Here is a 15,204-nt window from a genome sequence, read left to right as displayed (position 1 = left end):
GGTGGTGTTTTCCGAGTTCCCCTGCATGCCTGGGCTAGACAGAAGCATGGAGTCTTTTGAGGGAGAGAGACCAGGACTCCCGCTGCTCTGATACCAGGCATGCCCAGTGGACACCATCAGGTAAGAGAGGCAAACTGCAGCAGAGAGCCCAGGATAGGGCAGTTGATTCCACTGGGAGGACCAAGGGAGGCTTCATAAAGAAGGTGGCCTTGGAATTAAGCCAAAAAGGCAGAATGAGAGACTTTAACCTACACAAGTGTCCAGAGGTCTTGTGGACGGAAGACACAGCTCCAGCAAAGGTATTGGCAGAGTTGACCCCGGGACAAGAGAAATGCGAGGTGACCTAAGTATTCCCTGTGGTGGGTATCAGCCTCTTGGTGGTAGGATGGGGCAAGAGCTGGAGTCCACATGGTGGTCCTGCCCACCAGGCCAAGTCAGACTGCCGGCCCCACGGCTGGCTGAATGGGCCCATATGCAGGGAGTCAGAGAGGGTCCAGGCCCCTAAAAAGTGCAAATGTGAGCACCGGCTCCCTCTCCCGTGCCCCAGACACACACCCAGAGCTGCAGAGCTTCCATCCGACTCCCTCTCCTACAGGCGGCCCACCCATCTACTGGGGACCCCCGGGTACGTGCATGGTGCATGTGGTGGGGTTGGAGCTGTCTTCTAGCATGTGGAGACCCCTGGTCCCCTGCACCTGCCCCAGCTTCCTTTCTTTCCTGGGCAGGGTCTCTCCATCATCCTGCTAATGTTGAAGAAGCAGCAATGTGGATAAATCTGACAATTATATGAATGGAGATTGGAGTGACTGTAACTTTCCTGTTGACTCAAATCGGCACTAACGTGCGCTTGCATTTTCAGAACACAACTTAGTTGATGACTGAGGGTGGCGCTGGCTCAGGTGTCCTAGCTGTCGGGGGGAAGCAGTGGGGCCTGGATTCTAGTGTGAGGTGCTGCGCCACCTTGTGGGCAAGATGGGAAACAGCGCTCTCACAGTTTATAGCCACTTGAGCACCAAGGGCTCAGCCCTTGCCCTTCAGGTTGAACAGTTTCAGACTCTGGATTTGGGCTGGCTCAGAGAGAAATGACCCTTTGACCTCTGCACCTTCTCACGCACCCTGACCCCATGCCTTCCAGCCACCCCCACTCTCTGCGCCTGGCCCTGACCCCTTCCCAGCCTTACCCCTGCTCCATCCCCAGGCTGGTCCGGGAGGTGACAGGTGTGAACGTGAACATGCGTGTGGGAATTCACAGCGGGAGAGTGCACTGCGGTGTCCTCGGCCTCAGGAAGTGGCAGTTCGATGTCTGGTCTAACGATGTCACACTGGCCAACCACATGGAGGCTGGAGGCAAGGCGGGGTGAGTGAGTGACGGCAGCTTCCGGCCTGGCCCCACCCGGGGGGCTCTTGTGGGAGGGGCCAGGATGGGCGTGACCGGGTACCTGTGGCCCTGGGGGGCTGCAGAACCTAAGTGGGATTCCTCTAGTAGCTGAGCGCTGACGCAAGGAAGTTTGTAGGGAGCACGTCCCAACCCTCACCTAGTGTTCATCCAGAAACTACACAGAACTTCGTGGTCTGTTTTGAGATGCAGGAGGTAGCATAAACTTCTAGATGGGGGAGGAACCCTGGCGGGGGATGGCCAGGACATACGGAGGTGGAAGGTGAGCTGGCCCGGCACAAGGGGCAGTATGGGGACAGGTGAGGAAGGCGGGGTTGGGGGAGGTGCTAGGCTGGGGACAGGCATAGGTGGAGGAAAACACAGTACTTCCAAGGAATGGAAGTAGAGCAGATGGCCTTTTAGGAACCAGTGGGAGAAACAGTGTGTCTGTGCAGAGGACGCTCATGCCAGGCTGGAGAATTGGACACAATCCTGTAGTCAGCAAGAGCCACCGCTGGCTTCTGCAGGTTTGTGAGACTGGAGGCCGTGTTCTCCTGGCAGGCTGACATGTTACTTTATTGTAATAACATGATGCTGATGTGCTATGGTGTGGGGCGGGGCCCACCGAACCATCTTGATGACTTGGAGGGATACGGTCCCTTGAGGGACCCAGGTAGGGGTGAGCATTTGAGCCAGAGCTCTGGGATTTGAATGATGACTCAGTCGGTGGCAGTTTGGTTCTGCACAGGAGCGGGGGTTCTGAATTCATATCTACTGCCCTCCTCTCCCTGCTTGCCTCCCCACCCTAGACGCATCCACATCACCAAGGCCACTCTCAACTACTTGAATGGTGACTACGAAGTGGAGCCAGGCTGTGGGGGCGAGCGCAACGCCTACCTCAAGGAGCACAGTATCGAGACCTTTCTCATCCTGCGCTGCACCCAGAAGCGGGTCCGGGGGCCAAGGGCTGGGGCGGGGTTGGGCGTGGGCAGGGGCCTACAGTGGAGGGAGGGACGATGGAAGAGCTTCATTCCTTGTGGGAGGAATGTTTCTTGGCCTGCTGCTCCCTTCTCCTCTTACTCTTTCCTTGAGTCAAGTCCCGATGCAGTTATGTGTCTCCAGAAGGACGTGAGAGCCACAGAGGCTTAGCAAAGGCTGATGGCAAACAGGAGATGTTTTCGTTTTTCTTCTGTTGCAAAAATGCAACAGACCTCAGATCAGTTAGTAACAATGCAACAGAAGGCCGTGAGATGGACATGCGACCTCAGGGTATACAGTGTCCTTTATTTCCATCTCGTTCCTTATCTATTGCCCAACTAGGTTGATCTTGCTCTCTCTCTGCCTGTACTTATGTATCTCTGTTTCTTCATACTCTGTCCTTCCCCCCTCTCACTTTCTAGTCTTTCTTCTTCCTTCTTTTGTCTCAGCCCGCACGTGCCAAAAGATAAAACAGAATTATTAGCAGACTTAGTGTTCTATTTTTAATAGTGTCATGTTCCATGTTCTTAATTTTTAAAGCAAACAGGAGCATTTTCTATTTTACCCACTTTATATTTCTCCCTAGATTGAAATGCCTTTTACTTGTAAACCTTCCAATTGAATTTATCTGTTGGTCAGAGCCCTTTGATAGAAAAAATTTCCCTGTTTCTTTCCTAAGGAGTTAGACTAAAGACAAAATTAAGCTGTGAGGAAATTTCAGCGAAAGTCTTGGAGACAGCAAAAGTAGATTTTTCAAAGTGGGCAGAATTGTTTGAGGCAGGCGCCCACCCTGGGAAGGGCATCAGGGGGGTACCCCGCCCTCCCTGGGCAGCTCAGCACATGCATCCTGGCTGTGGGGAGGGGGTGTGGGGGTGTTGGGGAGGGCCCCTGAGGGAGCTGTGTCAGGCCTGCCACAGACACCTGGGAGAGGGATGGGAGGATGTAGGTGCTTTGGGGAAAGTGCCTTGTGGCTTAATCGACTCATTTTAAAGCATTTGCTTGTGTTTGGCTGGAGTATAAATGAACTGAAATCCTCCCAGGCCCTCTCCCACACCCTTCCTCTCCACTGGGCCCACGGGCCTCCTCGTCCTGCCCCACCCAGGATAAAGGCTTATCCTCTGCCCTGGGTTCTCTGGGTCTTGGTTCTTCTAGCTTGACAAGTGGTCCAGAAAAGATGAAATGGGAAAACCTCCAACCCTAGCCCCAACCCAGAGCAGTGTCTGCTGAAGCAGGCTGTATCTCTCCCCTCTGCCTCCCTGATCTGAGCGGCTGCCTTCCCAGGCTCAGGGATGGAGAATAGGGGAAGGCCACCCAGGTCCCCCCAGGACCTCTGCAGCCCTCCACCTCGAGTTTGTTTGGATGGATGAACAGATAGATTGTGGTTGGCACACGGAGAGCTGGCTGAGGCCCTGTCTGTGTATTTGTACAACGCATGTCAGCCCTTGAACCTCACATTCTAATGACCCAAACCTCCCGAAGCTGCCTCTGAGCAGCAGGACCTGTTCTACTATTCACTGTGCTAGAACAAGCCTGTTTTGGCGTAGAAATAGGAATCTCTGGTTTCCTGTCCCTCCATCACCCCCAGGCACTTTCAGACCCAGGCTCTAACATTCTGTGCCAATGACAGATGTTCCCACGCCCCATGGCTTCCCCACAAGACCAACCGCATCATCCTGTCCTGCTGCTCCCACCTGAGGCTCCCAGCTCCCGGCCAGGGCTGGTCTGGGGAGTCTGGGGGACTTAGGATGCTTTCTTGAATGCACTTTAGAGCCCCAGGCTGTGCAGAGAAGGAAGAGGCCTCTGCCATAACTCCTGCCTGCCCAGGCACTGGGAGGAATGAAACTCTTTGCGTGGGCTCACCCGATGGGCCCTGTCCATGGGCTGATGCCTTTCTGTTGCTCTCCCAGAAAGAAGAGAAGGCCATGATTGCCAAGATGAACCGTCAGAGAACCAACTCCATCGGGCACAACCCGCCCCACTGGGGGGCCGAGCGCCCCTTCTATAACCACCTGGGGGGCAACCAGGTGTCCAAGGAGATGAAGCGGATGGTGAGTGGCTGGCGGGGCAGTGCGTGAGCCGTGCTGTCCAGGGCTGGGGCCCCTGTGGGTGAGGGGACCGGCTCAGGCCCCTCACGTGGCCAAGGGAACCTGGGGAGCCAAGGAGGAAATGTTGGAAAGGGGTTCACCCTGACTTGGGACCAGGAGCCAGAGCACCTAACTTCCAGCCCCAGGCTTTCTCCGTGGACCCCACCATCTCTTGGCATGCTGGATTTGACTCTGGAGCAGAGCAGCAATGCCCCTTCCCCCCTCCCCCTTGGCAGAGCTTGCTGGTGCAGGGGGGACTCAGGGTCCCATAGAGTCTCCAGGGGTCTCTTGGAACTGTCTGAGGAACCCTGGGGAGTTAGGTGGGCACCAGCTTTTCAGACACCTTCCAGCATCTGGTATATTTCCCAGACCGCTGAGACATATACTCTGGCTCAGTCACCCAGGAAACATCCCAGTGCTTTTTGGCTGGTGCCAAGAGATGGTCTTTTTGCTCTCGGGGCTGAGAAACACCCTGCTAAATACAGTCTCCCTGTGAGGCCATGCGGACTGAGTGCGGGCTGAGTGAGCCAAGGCTATGGTAGGGGCGCCGCCTCCATCTCAAGGGACCCTGCCTGCCTCGGGGGACAGACCCCCTCAGCTGCCCCTGCACACGCCACAGACAGCTAATTCAGGAGGTGCTGCCAGGGTTCTATCAGTGAGGCTAGAAGGAAGACATCAGAGGGTGGGAAGAAGAGGGAGCGGGGTTAACAGGAAGTCGGGTTCAGCAGCATGTTTTCTTTCTTTTTTCCTGAGAGCTTAGCTTCTACATCTGAACACACTCCTCAGCTCCTGCCTGATTCCCAGGCAGGAGTTGCCCACCCTGAGAGAGGGATAGGGGTGTGTGTGTGTGTGTGTGTGTCCACTTAGTTCCCACAGATTCTGATAAAGGAATGGGTGGCATGCTCCCTACACTAGGATCCCCGCGTTGGGATCTGTGGCTCAGACTGGGTTTACATTGCAGCTGAAGTAACTGGAGACTCCAAGAGTCCAGCTGAGTCGGCAGACAGATCCAGGGGTCTGAGGGAGGGGACAGTCTGGGGACCAGTCATTCTGCTCCTTGCCAGCTAGCCAGTAGCAGATGACGAACTTTTAACGAAAATGCACAGAAGTAAAAAAGTGAGTTGAGTCAGGACCACCATTTTAACTTTTGATGGTCAAGAGGCAACTTACAGGACACCAAGGTTATGATATAATATGGGCTTCCCTGGTGGCTCAGAGGTTAAAACATCTGCCTACAATGCGGGAGACCCGCGTTCCATCCCTGGGTCAGGAAGATCCCCTGGAGAAGGAAATGGTAACCCCATTCCAGTACTCTTGCCTGGAGAATCCCATGGACAGAGAAGCCTGGTGGGCTACATACAGTTCAGGGGGTCTCAAAGAGTTGGACACGACTGAGCGACTTCACTTTCACTTTCTTCACTTTCAAGGTTATAATATAAGGCACAGAGTGGAGGAGGGCTGGCCTCTAGCCTCAGGGCTTTGAACTTGGACCTGGTCAGTGCCGCCCAGGGCTCCAGGCACCACTCCAGCTTCCTCCAGGCCCCTTGCAAAGCAATTGCTGGACCTTCTGTGTTCTCACCCTGGTTCTTTAACCATCCTCTGCAGACTCTGTAGCGCGTGACCAGCATGGCCAAGAGGTGAAAGAGAGGGTGAGAAGAGAGGGGGAAGACTGAGAACAGGATGCAAAGAGGGGAGCTCTCATGCAGGTGGGAGGAAAGAGAAGCACAGGGGAGCAGGAAGACTGGAGAGAGTGGACAGAGAGGGTTAAGGGGAGATGGAGAGATTTGGGGGAACAGAGAAGAAAGCGATGTGGCGAGACAGAGGTGAGGATGGAGAACCACCAGCAGGCACAAAGGGTGCCTGCTGTCCGTTCTCTGTTTAAAATCTTTGGAAAGTTTTTTTCTCTAGTGATGTTTGGTATAAGTAGACTCTTCAGTTATTTCAGAGTCTCAGAGGAGCCAGTTTGGACTATAAGCACCTATTTGGCAGACACATTAATCATTGTTAGGACAAGAAGCCTTGGAAGAATTAGCAGAAGGGCTGTAATTGGGAAACAGTCTCAGGGGAGACTGGCTGTCAGAAAGGTTCCTCGTGGTGTTAATTGCTTCGCCCAGAGGGGAGGAAATGGAAAGTGAGCAGAAGAAAAGTGTTGAAGACACCCCTGTAGAAGGAGAGAAGAGGCTCCCCACCCCGTCCTTGCTGGGCGGGGTCACCCGAGGGGCCGGCATCGAAGCACCATCTCCTGGGCCTCTGCCTGTCCAGAGTGTCCTGTCTGGAATACCACTGGCTTTGGGTAAACCTGCCCAGAAACCCTGGAGAAAGATACCCAAAAAGAGAGCTTCTTCCTGGACTTTCACTGAAGATGGGGTGGAGGGTGGGAATTAGATTAAGCAGTGACCGAGAGCAGTTAGAGGGTAGGAACTAGCAGTCAGAAGCTTCTTTCTTTAAATCTTGATCCATCTTTTACCCAGCTTGTTAGGCGTAGTGAGGAGCTGCACTGCCTTAGGCATGTGTTGTAAAGTCTCTAAGGTTATTTATTAATACAGAGGTTGGCAGGGGAGTGTGTAAGGTGAGGACTCGGGCAGCAGACAGAAACACTGGGCTGAGCTGCTACCCAGAAGTGCTGAGGCAGAACTGCAAGAGCCCATCTGAGGGTCCTCCTCCCTGGGCTGAGGACCACAGTGCTAGAGCCAGTGAGCAGGTTAGGGAACCCAGTCCCCTGGCCTGTGGGTTGCTTCTGTGTTTGTTTGTTTTTGCCATTCCAGGTCTTCCTGGTGGCAAGCGGGCTCTTTGTTGGGGCACACAGGCTTTCTCTAGCTGTGGCTCATGGGCTTTTTGTCATGGTGCACGGGCTTCTCTGGTTACAGGCTCTGGAGCGTGCAGGCTCTGAAGTTATGGCATGAAGGCTTGGTTTCCCCAAGGCAAGTGGGATCTTAGTTCCCTGACCAGGGATCAAACCTGCATCCTCTGCATTGGAAGGCGGATTCTTAACCACTGGACCACCAGAGGAGTCCCTGGCTTGTGTTCTCAGAGGCCCTTTGCTGTGGTTCATCCACCAAAGTGTTTTCCGAGAATTGTCAGCTCACCACTCCTACCCGATACTCAGGGAGCCTAGAGCGGACCCAGCCCCCAACAGCAGCCCATACAAATGACCAAAGGAATGCTAGAGAAAGTCAGAGACAGGTTTGTTAGAAACATTTCAGCTCTAGTTCTGAGCTGTAGAGACCAGTATAGGCATAATGTGGCTTGGACATCCTCTGAGTAAAACTGTTGCTGGCCCCTGTGGTGGAGGTGAGCAGGCCAGCCCTGCACCGTGGCCTGTGGGGAGTGGGCCTTGTACCCTGAGGGATCCCGCCCACCCCCAGATGGGGCACTCGCCTGAGTGACCCCGGCTCCTCCAGCCTCGAGCAGGGACGGTGTGGTGGGCCAGATCCTGTAGCCAGGATGGAGGGCTTGGAGATTCTCAGAGAACAAGGAGAAGGGAAGGCCACCATCGGGCAGCCCGGGAGGCACTCAGAGCCCATGGTCGGGCCCATGGATGTGGCACTAGGGGCTGCCGAGGCCCCTGGGAGCCCCGAGCTAGTGGGGAGCACAGACACCTCATTTCCCACGGGCCCCATGTCTATTCAGAGCCAGGAAGCTCTGACTCCTGGAGACCATCGTAAGTCCCTCACCTCAGTGGGAATGAAGAGAGATGTGTTCCTCTGGGGTTTGGGCCCCCTGATGTTTACCAGCCCCCTATCTGCCCAGCAGTATGTTCCACGCTGGATCACAGGGACAGGAGGTCACCCTCTGCCCTTGTCCTGGCAACCTGAAGCTGCCTGCCCTGGGTACTTATGCTTCCCGCACTGCTCCCAAATCCCACCCCTCCCCATTTAGGGACCCCTCCCTCCCTTCTGTCACAGTCAGACCCTGACACACCGCTATCCTCTGTGGATTTTGTAGATGGACTGTACGTAGGGCCTTGAGTTTGGTAACTCATAGGGGCCCCTCCCACCCTCACCCCTGCCCTGTGTGAGTGAGCATCAGAACAGTAGTCAAACCGAGGCAGGTTTGACTACAGGTACCTCACCTCCTGGGTCCCCAGCCACCCCCAGCCTAACAAGAACACAGATTCTCAGATACCAGAAAAGCTGTTTCAGGTGACCAGAGTTTCATTTTCTTAAGCTCAAAACTTGTGAACTCCCAGATTCTCTGTGTGCTTGGCAGTGGTGGGAGGTGAGTGTCCGTGAGCTGTGTGTGCATGGGTGTGCACAGGCATGTGGGGATTCGTTGACTTAGCAGTTTCTCTTATTTCCATCTAAGTAAGTGGAAGAATTGAGAGGGTACCCACCAAGCCCCTGGTGGCTCAGATGGTAAAGAATCTGCCTGCAATGCAGGAGACATGGGTTCGATCCCTGGGCAGGAAGATCCTCTGCAGAAGGGAATGGCTACCCACTCCAGTATGCTTGCCTGGAGAATTCCATGGACAGAGGAGCCTGGTGGGCTACAGTCCATGGGGTCACAAAGGGTCAGACACAACTGAGCAACTAACACATATATACCACCAAGCCCATGGTCCAGGAGGAAAATCACAGGAGGTTTGGAGAAAGACAAGCAATCAGGTGTGGGGGCCGGAAGAGCTCAGACATGTGGATTTTGCCAGCGGAGGAAGTGAAATCACAGCTCACCTCCAGTGTCCAGCACGGAGCCTGTCCCAACCCCAGCTGTGCTCGCCAAATGAAGGAACGAGTGGACGGCTGAGTACAGTGCTGTCTGTGGCCGAGCTCTGGGTGGACTGTGGGCAGAGGATGAGCTGCAGCCTCCCTGTCTTCATCCCCTCTGTTCTCACTCTCCTCTCCTCCTCTCTCCATCCCTCTTTTTCAGGGCTTTGAAGACCCCAAGGACAAGTGAGTCATGTGCCCTTCACTCCTGCTCCTCGGTCTGGGTGCTGTCTCCAAGCTGCCTGGAGCTCGGTTTCTGTGCTCTGTAGAGGACGAGCCCAGGACACGCAGTCTTGGCCACAAGTGAACAGAGCCCATTGCACCCGAGAGACCAGCAGCCCTGGAGCCCAGGCCCCGTAGAGAGGCTGGGCCTTGGTATCACCCGTTTATAATCTCCACTTCACACACACACACACGTGCACACACCCACATGCACACACAACTACACACACACACACACTCTGCATGTGTACCCACACACACACACACACACGTGCACAAACACCACACACACACACACACACACGTGCAGCTCCCAGGATGGGGAGCACCTTAAACATTGGTCTCCAGTTCCTGGCTATATCCCAGCAACCCAAGGGAGTATCCCCTTTTCTCTCCTCCAGTCCCCCGTCTCTGGGGCTGTCAGAAATTCCACTCGAGGACTGGGCTTCACTCTAGAAGTAGAGTGTTTAGTTCAGCACCAAAAGATTGTGCAATATGTTTCCCATAGAGTCCCCAGAGTCAGGCAAGAGCAGCCAGGAGGCTCCCAGGCCTTGCGGCAGAGGTCTTGCCTTCTGGTCTCAGCCTTTGATTTCAAGATGATGGTATAGCTAAAGAGTGAAGAGCAGAGATTGTTACCTGCAGGGGAAAAAAACAAACCTCTGATGATAATTCATATTATCATTATCATGTGCAACATATATGGGCTTCCAGGTGGCGCTAGTGGTACAGAAAACCCACCTGCCAATACAGGAGATGGAAGAGACGCAGGTTCCACCCCTTGTTGGGAAGATCCCCTGAAGAAGGGCATGGCAACCCACGCCAGTATTCTTGCCTGAAGAATCCCATGAATGTGTTTTACCATTATCATATAATAACATATATACCAATAGAGTTAGAAAATCCTTATGGTCAGGGGGCTTCCCTGGTGGTTCAGATGGTAAAGAGTCTGCCCACAATGCAGGAGACCCGGCTTCAATCCCTGGCTTGGGAAGATCCCCTGGAGAAGGAAATGGCAACCCACTCCATTATTCTTGCCTGGAGAATCCCATGGACAGAGGAGTCTGTCAGGCTACAGCCCATGGGGTCGCAAAGAGTTGGACATGACTGAGCGACTAACACTTTCATTTTCACTACGGTCAGTGAAGCCCCCACAGCCTGCGGCGACAGTTTTCTGAGACTTGGGCAGCTTTCTGCGCATGTAAGCGCTTAGGCTTCTGGCTGGCCCGGTGTCACTCTCAGCTTCCCACCCCCTAATCAGGGTTGATCCAGCCTCTCTAGTGGGTCTGGGTACAGGGGCTGAGCTGGCAGCCCCCCGGCGGTAGCACCCCCTGGTGGTCAGCCTGTCTTGTGTCTGCGGTTCCTTGCTCACCAGGAATGCCCAGGAAAGTTCGAACCCTGAGGATGAAGTGGATGAATTTCTGGGCCGTGCCATTGATGCCAGGAGCATCGACAGGCTGCGATCTGAACATGTTCGCAAGTTCCTCTTGACCTTCAGGGAGCCTGACTTAGAGAAGAAGGTACAAGACCCCATGTTCCCACATGTTCCCAGGAGGGGCCCCAGGAAGAATCAGGACCACAGGGAGAGGGTAGAAGTGACAAGCTGGCTCCCTTCCCACTTCCCTTACCATGGAAAGAGCTCCTCTTTGCCACCTCCATTTCCCCAGCTCTGATGCTGTCCTAACCAGGAAATGGGGCTTTTAGGGAGACTTTCTTGGTGGAAAAAGGTAAATCTTAATTTCTTTGTGCCTCAGTTTCCTTACCTGGAAAATGGGGATATTCAACATACCTACCTCATAGTGTCAGTGAGGATTAAACAAGTCCATGTGTGTAAAACACATGAAACAGTACCTGCCACAGAGCAGATGTTCAGTAAATATTGCTATTTGTATTAATGCTATTATCATTATAATGACAGATGGACCATCAGCTGCCTTTGGCACACTGGAACCTCAATTCGAGTTGGAAGGGGTGGTCAAGAGCTCTTTGTCCCCCCCACCTTAAATTGTGACTGAGAAAGTAAAGCTCAAAGTAGTTGGGTGACTCGCCCTAGGCCACCCAGTGAGGTAGTGACAGAACCGGAACCAGACAGAGCGGGTCCAGGGTCTCTGCTACACGTCACAGGGTCTCCCTTGTGTTTGGGCAACATGGGATCATGTGAACACATGATCATGGCCAAGTGAGGCACACCAAATCAGGAACGGGAAGCTATGAGAAGGGAACTTAGTCTGCTTACCAGCATAAATGGAACTGACTCATGCATTACCCTCTCTCTGCCAGCACAGCCATTCTTCCAGCTGGTTGATGTCATGGGAGGGGTGGGAGCTGGGAGTCAGGACGTTGGAGATGAGCTCTGTGACTCTTGACAAGTCGCCTGGCTTCTCTGAGACCCAGCATGCTCATCTCTGAAACAGAAACAGCAGCAGTCCTGTGCCTGTTTCCTGGGGCTCTTGTGAGGATGCGCAGTGGTGCCTGCAGGCTCCGCACGTGTCCTAGTGTGTAGGTGGTGCTCAGGAACGTGTGCCATGATCGTCATGGATCACTCCCATGGTGACCCAGCCTGCAGAGTTTCCGGTTTAACATAGTTCAGCCGCCCTCCCCACGGCCACCACAGTGTGGTGAGTGGACTGATTTACTGAGAGCTGAGGCCAGTGCTGTCTGGACCTGGCCTTCCAGGTGTCAGGAGTGGGCAGCCCGGCTGTGTCTGGGGTGAAGGGGGTTGGAGCAGGCTGGCCGGGTGACTCCGCCCCTCCCCCTGTCCATGTCCTCTCAGTACTCCAAGCAGGTGGATGACCGATTCGGTGCCTACGTGGCCTGTGCCTCGCTCGTCTTCCTCTTCATCTGCTTTGTCCAGATCACCATTGTGCCCCAGTAAGTACCTCATCCCTTCCAGGCAACCTCTTCTGGCTGGAGGGTCTCCAGGGGTAAAGAAGAGGCATAGGAGATCAGAGGGGGATGGGATCTGAGCTGAGTTTGCTCATATAGGAGAGAAGTCTCAGATGTGTGCTCAGGGGAACAAGGAAGCCGAGGTCTGCCTCCTCCCTGATGGGGAGGCGAAGCGCTCTTTGTGGGGAACTTCTATCTGGGCCCAGGCCAGTGCATCGGACACACCTTCTCTCCACTTCATCCTCTCATCCTGTTTTAACACAGACCACTGTTGCCCACTGAATCACCCAAAGTGTTCACCAGGTTGGTTTCCGTGTGACCTTTGGTTCTTGCAAAAAGTCAATACATCTTTAAAAGATAAGGGTTGAATTCCCCAGTGGTCCAGTAGTTAAGATTCTGTGCTTCCAACGCAGGGGGTACAGGTTGGATTTGGACTGCTGGTTGGACTAATGTCCCACATGCTATGCCGCACAGCCAAAACAAAAAATAAATAAATTTTTTTAAGATAAGGGTTTTCTGCTACTCTGGATGTTTCAAAGACTGGATCTCAGATTCTGAAGGCCTCTCTCAAAGAGATGTACCTAAACTCTTCTGAGGACTGGCTGTGTCCTGAGAGAGGCCTGTGTCTTCTGAGGGAGCCACTCGGAAGTGGGCTATTGGAAATGAAGTGTTTGTTAGGTAGTCAATCACTGTAGACTCACAGCTAAGTGAGAAAGATAACCGCTCCACATATGTATTTATGTATGTGTGTGTATATATATATATGCATATATACACATCTTTTACTTTTCATTAAGCAACATTTCAAGCATACAGAAAAGTAATTAATGTAATCAACACCCACCCCATTGGTAGAACAGTTGTTAATATTTTGCAAATTTTGTTTCATCTGCTTTTTTCTGATTTTTAAAAATTGAAGTATAGTTGATTTGGAATGATGTGTTAGTTTCAAGTGTATTTCTGATTTTTTAAGGTAAATTTTAGACACAGGGACATTGTGCCCCTGATAAAATGTCAATCTACACCTGTTCTTAGGGCATTTTGCTTTTTAACCACCATGCCTCCTATACCAAACAAAACTAACCCCAGTTCCTCTGCAATCATCTAATACCAAGTCTATGTTCAAATCTCCAAAATCATACCCCTAAATGTCTTCTGCTCCGAATTTATTCACAGCCAGGACCTACTCAAGAGTCACTGCTTGCATTTAGTTATGTCTCATAAATCTAACAATCTGGAAGTGTCCCCTCGCCCCAACACCTCCTGTTTTTCATTTTGAAATAATTACAGACTTATAGAAAGGTTGAAAAGTACTCTGGAGGGTTTCTGTACATCCTTCATCTAGTTTTTCCTAATGTTGACAACCCACATAACTGCAGGACAGTAGTCAAAATCAGGAAGTCAGCATTGCAACGACACTATGAACTAATCTACAGGCTATATTCTCATTTCATCAGCATTCCCCCAAATGGCCTCTTGGTGTTCTGGGCGCTGGGCCAGGACCCCACACTGGATTTAACCACTGTATCTTCTTAGGCCCTTCCAGTCTGTGATGCTTCCTCCGCCTTTACTGATCCTCTGTGGCCTTGGCACTTTGGTTGAGTACTAGCTAATTAATGTGTAGAATGTCTTGGGCTTCCCTGGTGGTCCACTGGTTAAGACTGTATGCTTCCAATTCAAGGGTCCCAGGGTTCAATCCCTGATCTGAGGATTAAGATCCCACAAGCTGCAGGCAGCCAAAAAAAAAAATTGTTTTTAATGTGTAGAATGTCTCGATTTAGAATGTCTCAATTTAGGTTTGTCTGATGTTTCCTCATGATTCGATGGAGGTTATTTTTGACAAGAATCCCACAGAAGTGTCCTCAGTGCATCATATGGGGAGGTGCACGGCGTCATGGTGTCTTATTACTCAGTGCTTTTTATTTTTTAATGGTGCTTATTGTTGAAGAGATAGATGGCCCTTGCATTTGTGTCTGCCGTGACCCTATCAGAATACTGCAGGTGAAAACCAGACACCAGCAGCCAGCTGCTCCCTGGTTAGGCAGCTAGTGCCCATTGCCCCCTGCACTGAGACCATGCAGAGCTGGTGGGATTGTGGGTCTTTACGGCACAGGACCTACATTCAGTAATGAAATGGAGCTATAAGTATAATAAGCAACCTAGACTTCCTGTCCCATTGCAGCTGAGAGTCCCCCTTGCTTGGGTGCACAGTCCGCCTCCTTGCTGCCTCTTTCTCTCCTCAGTGTGGCTTGGGGCTGGGATTTTGCAGATCCCTGCTCTGCCAGCAGCGGCTTCACTCCCTCCTGGCCACAGCTCCGAGCTGCTAAAGCATGGTCAGAGGTCGTTATCTGGCTGTCCTCTCTCCAGGGAAACCTTAAAAGCTACTTTAAAGGTCTTTCTTTCCCTCTGGAGAGAGTTCTCTCTCCCTGTTCTATTTGTTTAAGGCAGATAAGTGCTGGCTCCTGGGAGAGCCTGGAACAAAGACGCCTCCCTGGAGGTGTCCACCTGCCTTCTGTGTCCCCTATTTGCCTCTGACCTGCGGACAACGCCTGGCATCTCAGGCCATCTCACTCCCTAAAAGGGAGAAGGAGTGTCTGAGGCCTCCTGTGGTTGGTGGAGAGTGCCGTGCCTCGGCCAGCCCCTGCCCTAGGAGAGCCATGGCAGGCCCCAGATGGAAAGTCATCTGCCGTTCTCTTGTGTGAGGATTCTGGCTCCTGGTGAACATTAAGCTCACCTGTGATCTGCTCCTGTAAGGAGGGACAGTGAGGAGAGCCCGGCGGGCTTTATGACTTCTGTTGAGCTGGGTGGGAGTAGGGGAACAGAAACTGAGCAGGACTTGTTGTGCAGCCTGACAGTGGGCACAGGTTTAGGGACTCTGCCCTCCAAAGGGACATGTCACTGCTGTTTCTCAGAGTGCCTGGTTGGTTTGTTGACAAATGCATTTCTATAAATGATGGCC

The 15,204-nt window shown here is 52.7% G+C and overlaps 1 protein-coding gene across 1 annotated transcript in view; it reads left to right on the top strand.

Moving 5' to 3' along the window:
- ADCY5 (adenylate cyclase 5) overlaps positions 1-15,204 on the top strand; it is a 158,903-nt gene that overhangs the window by 111,927 nt on the left and 31,772 nt on the right. The window contains exons 6-11 of the mRNA XM_027535785.1: positions 1,199-1,357; positions 2,185-2,326; positions 4,261-4,401; positions 9,304-9,326; positions 10,735-10,879; positions 12,133-12,230. Of these exons, the coding sequence (XP_027391586.1) occupies positions 1,199-1,357; positions 2,185-2,326; positions 4,261-4,401; positions 9,304-9,326; positions 10,735-10,879; positions 12,133-12,230 (708 nt within the window). The remainder of the gene's footprint in view (positions 1-1,198; positions 1,358-2,184; positions 2,327-4,260; positions 4,402-9,303; positions 9,327-10,734; positions 10,880-12,132; positions 12,231-15,204) is intronic.

The sequence above is a fragment of the Bos indicus x Bos taurus genome, chromosome 1 (assembly GCF_003369695.1).
Source record: "Bos indicus x Bos taurus breed Angus x Brahman F1 hybrid chromosome 1, Bos_hybrid_MaternalHap_v2.0, whole genome shotgun sequence".
NCBI lineage: Eukaryota > Metazoa > Chordata > Mammalia > Artiodactyla > Bovidae > Bos > Bos indicus x Bos taurus.
This window is presented reverse-complemented; position numbering and strand designations above follow the sequence as displayed.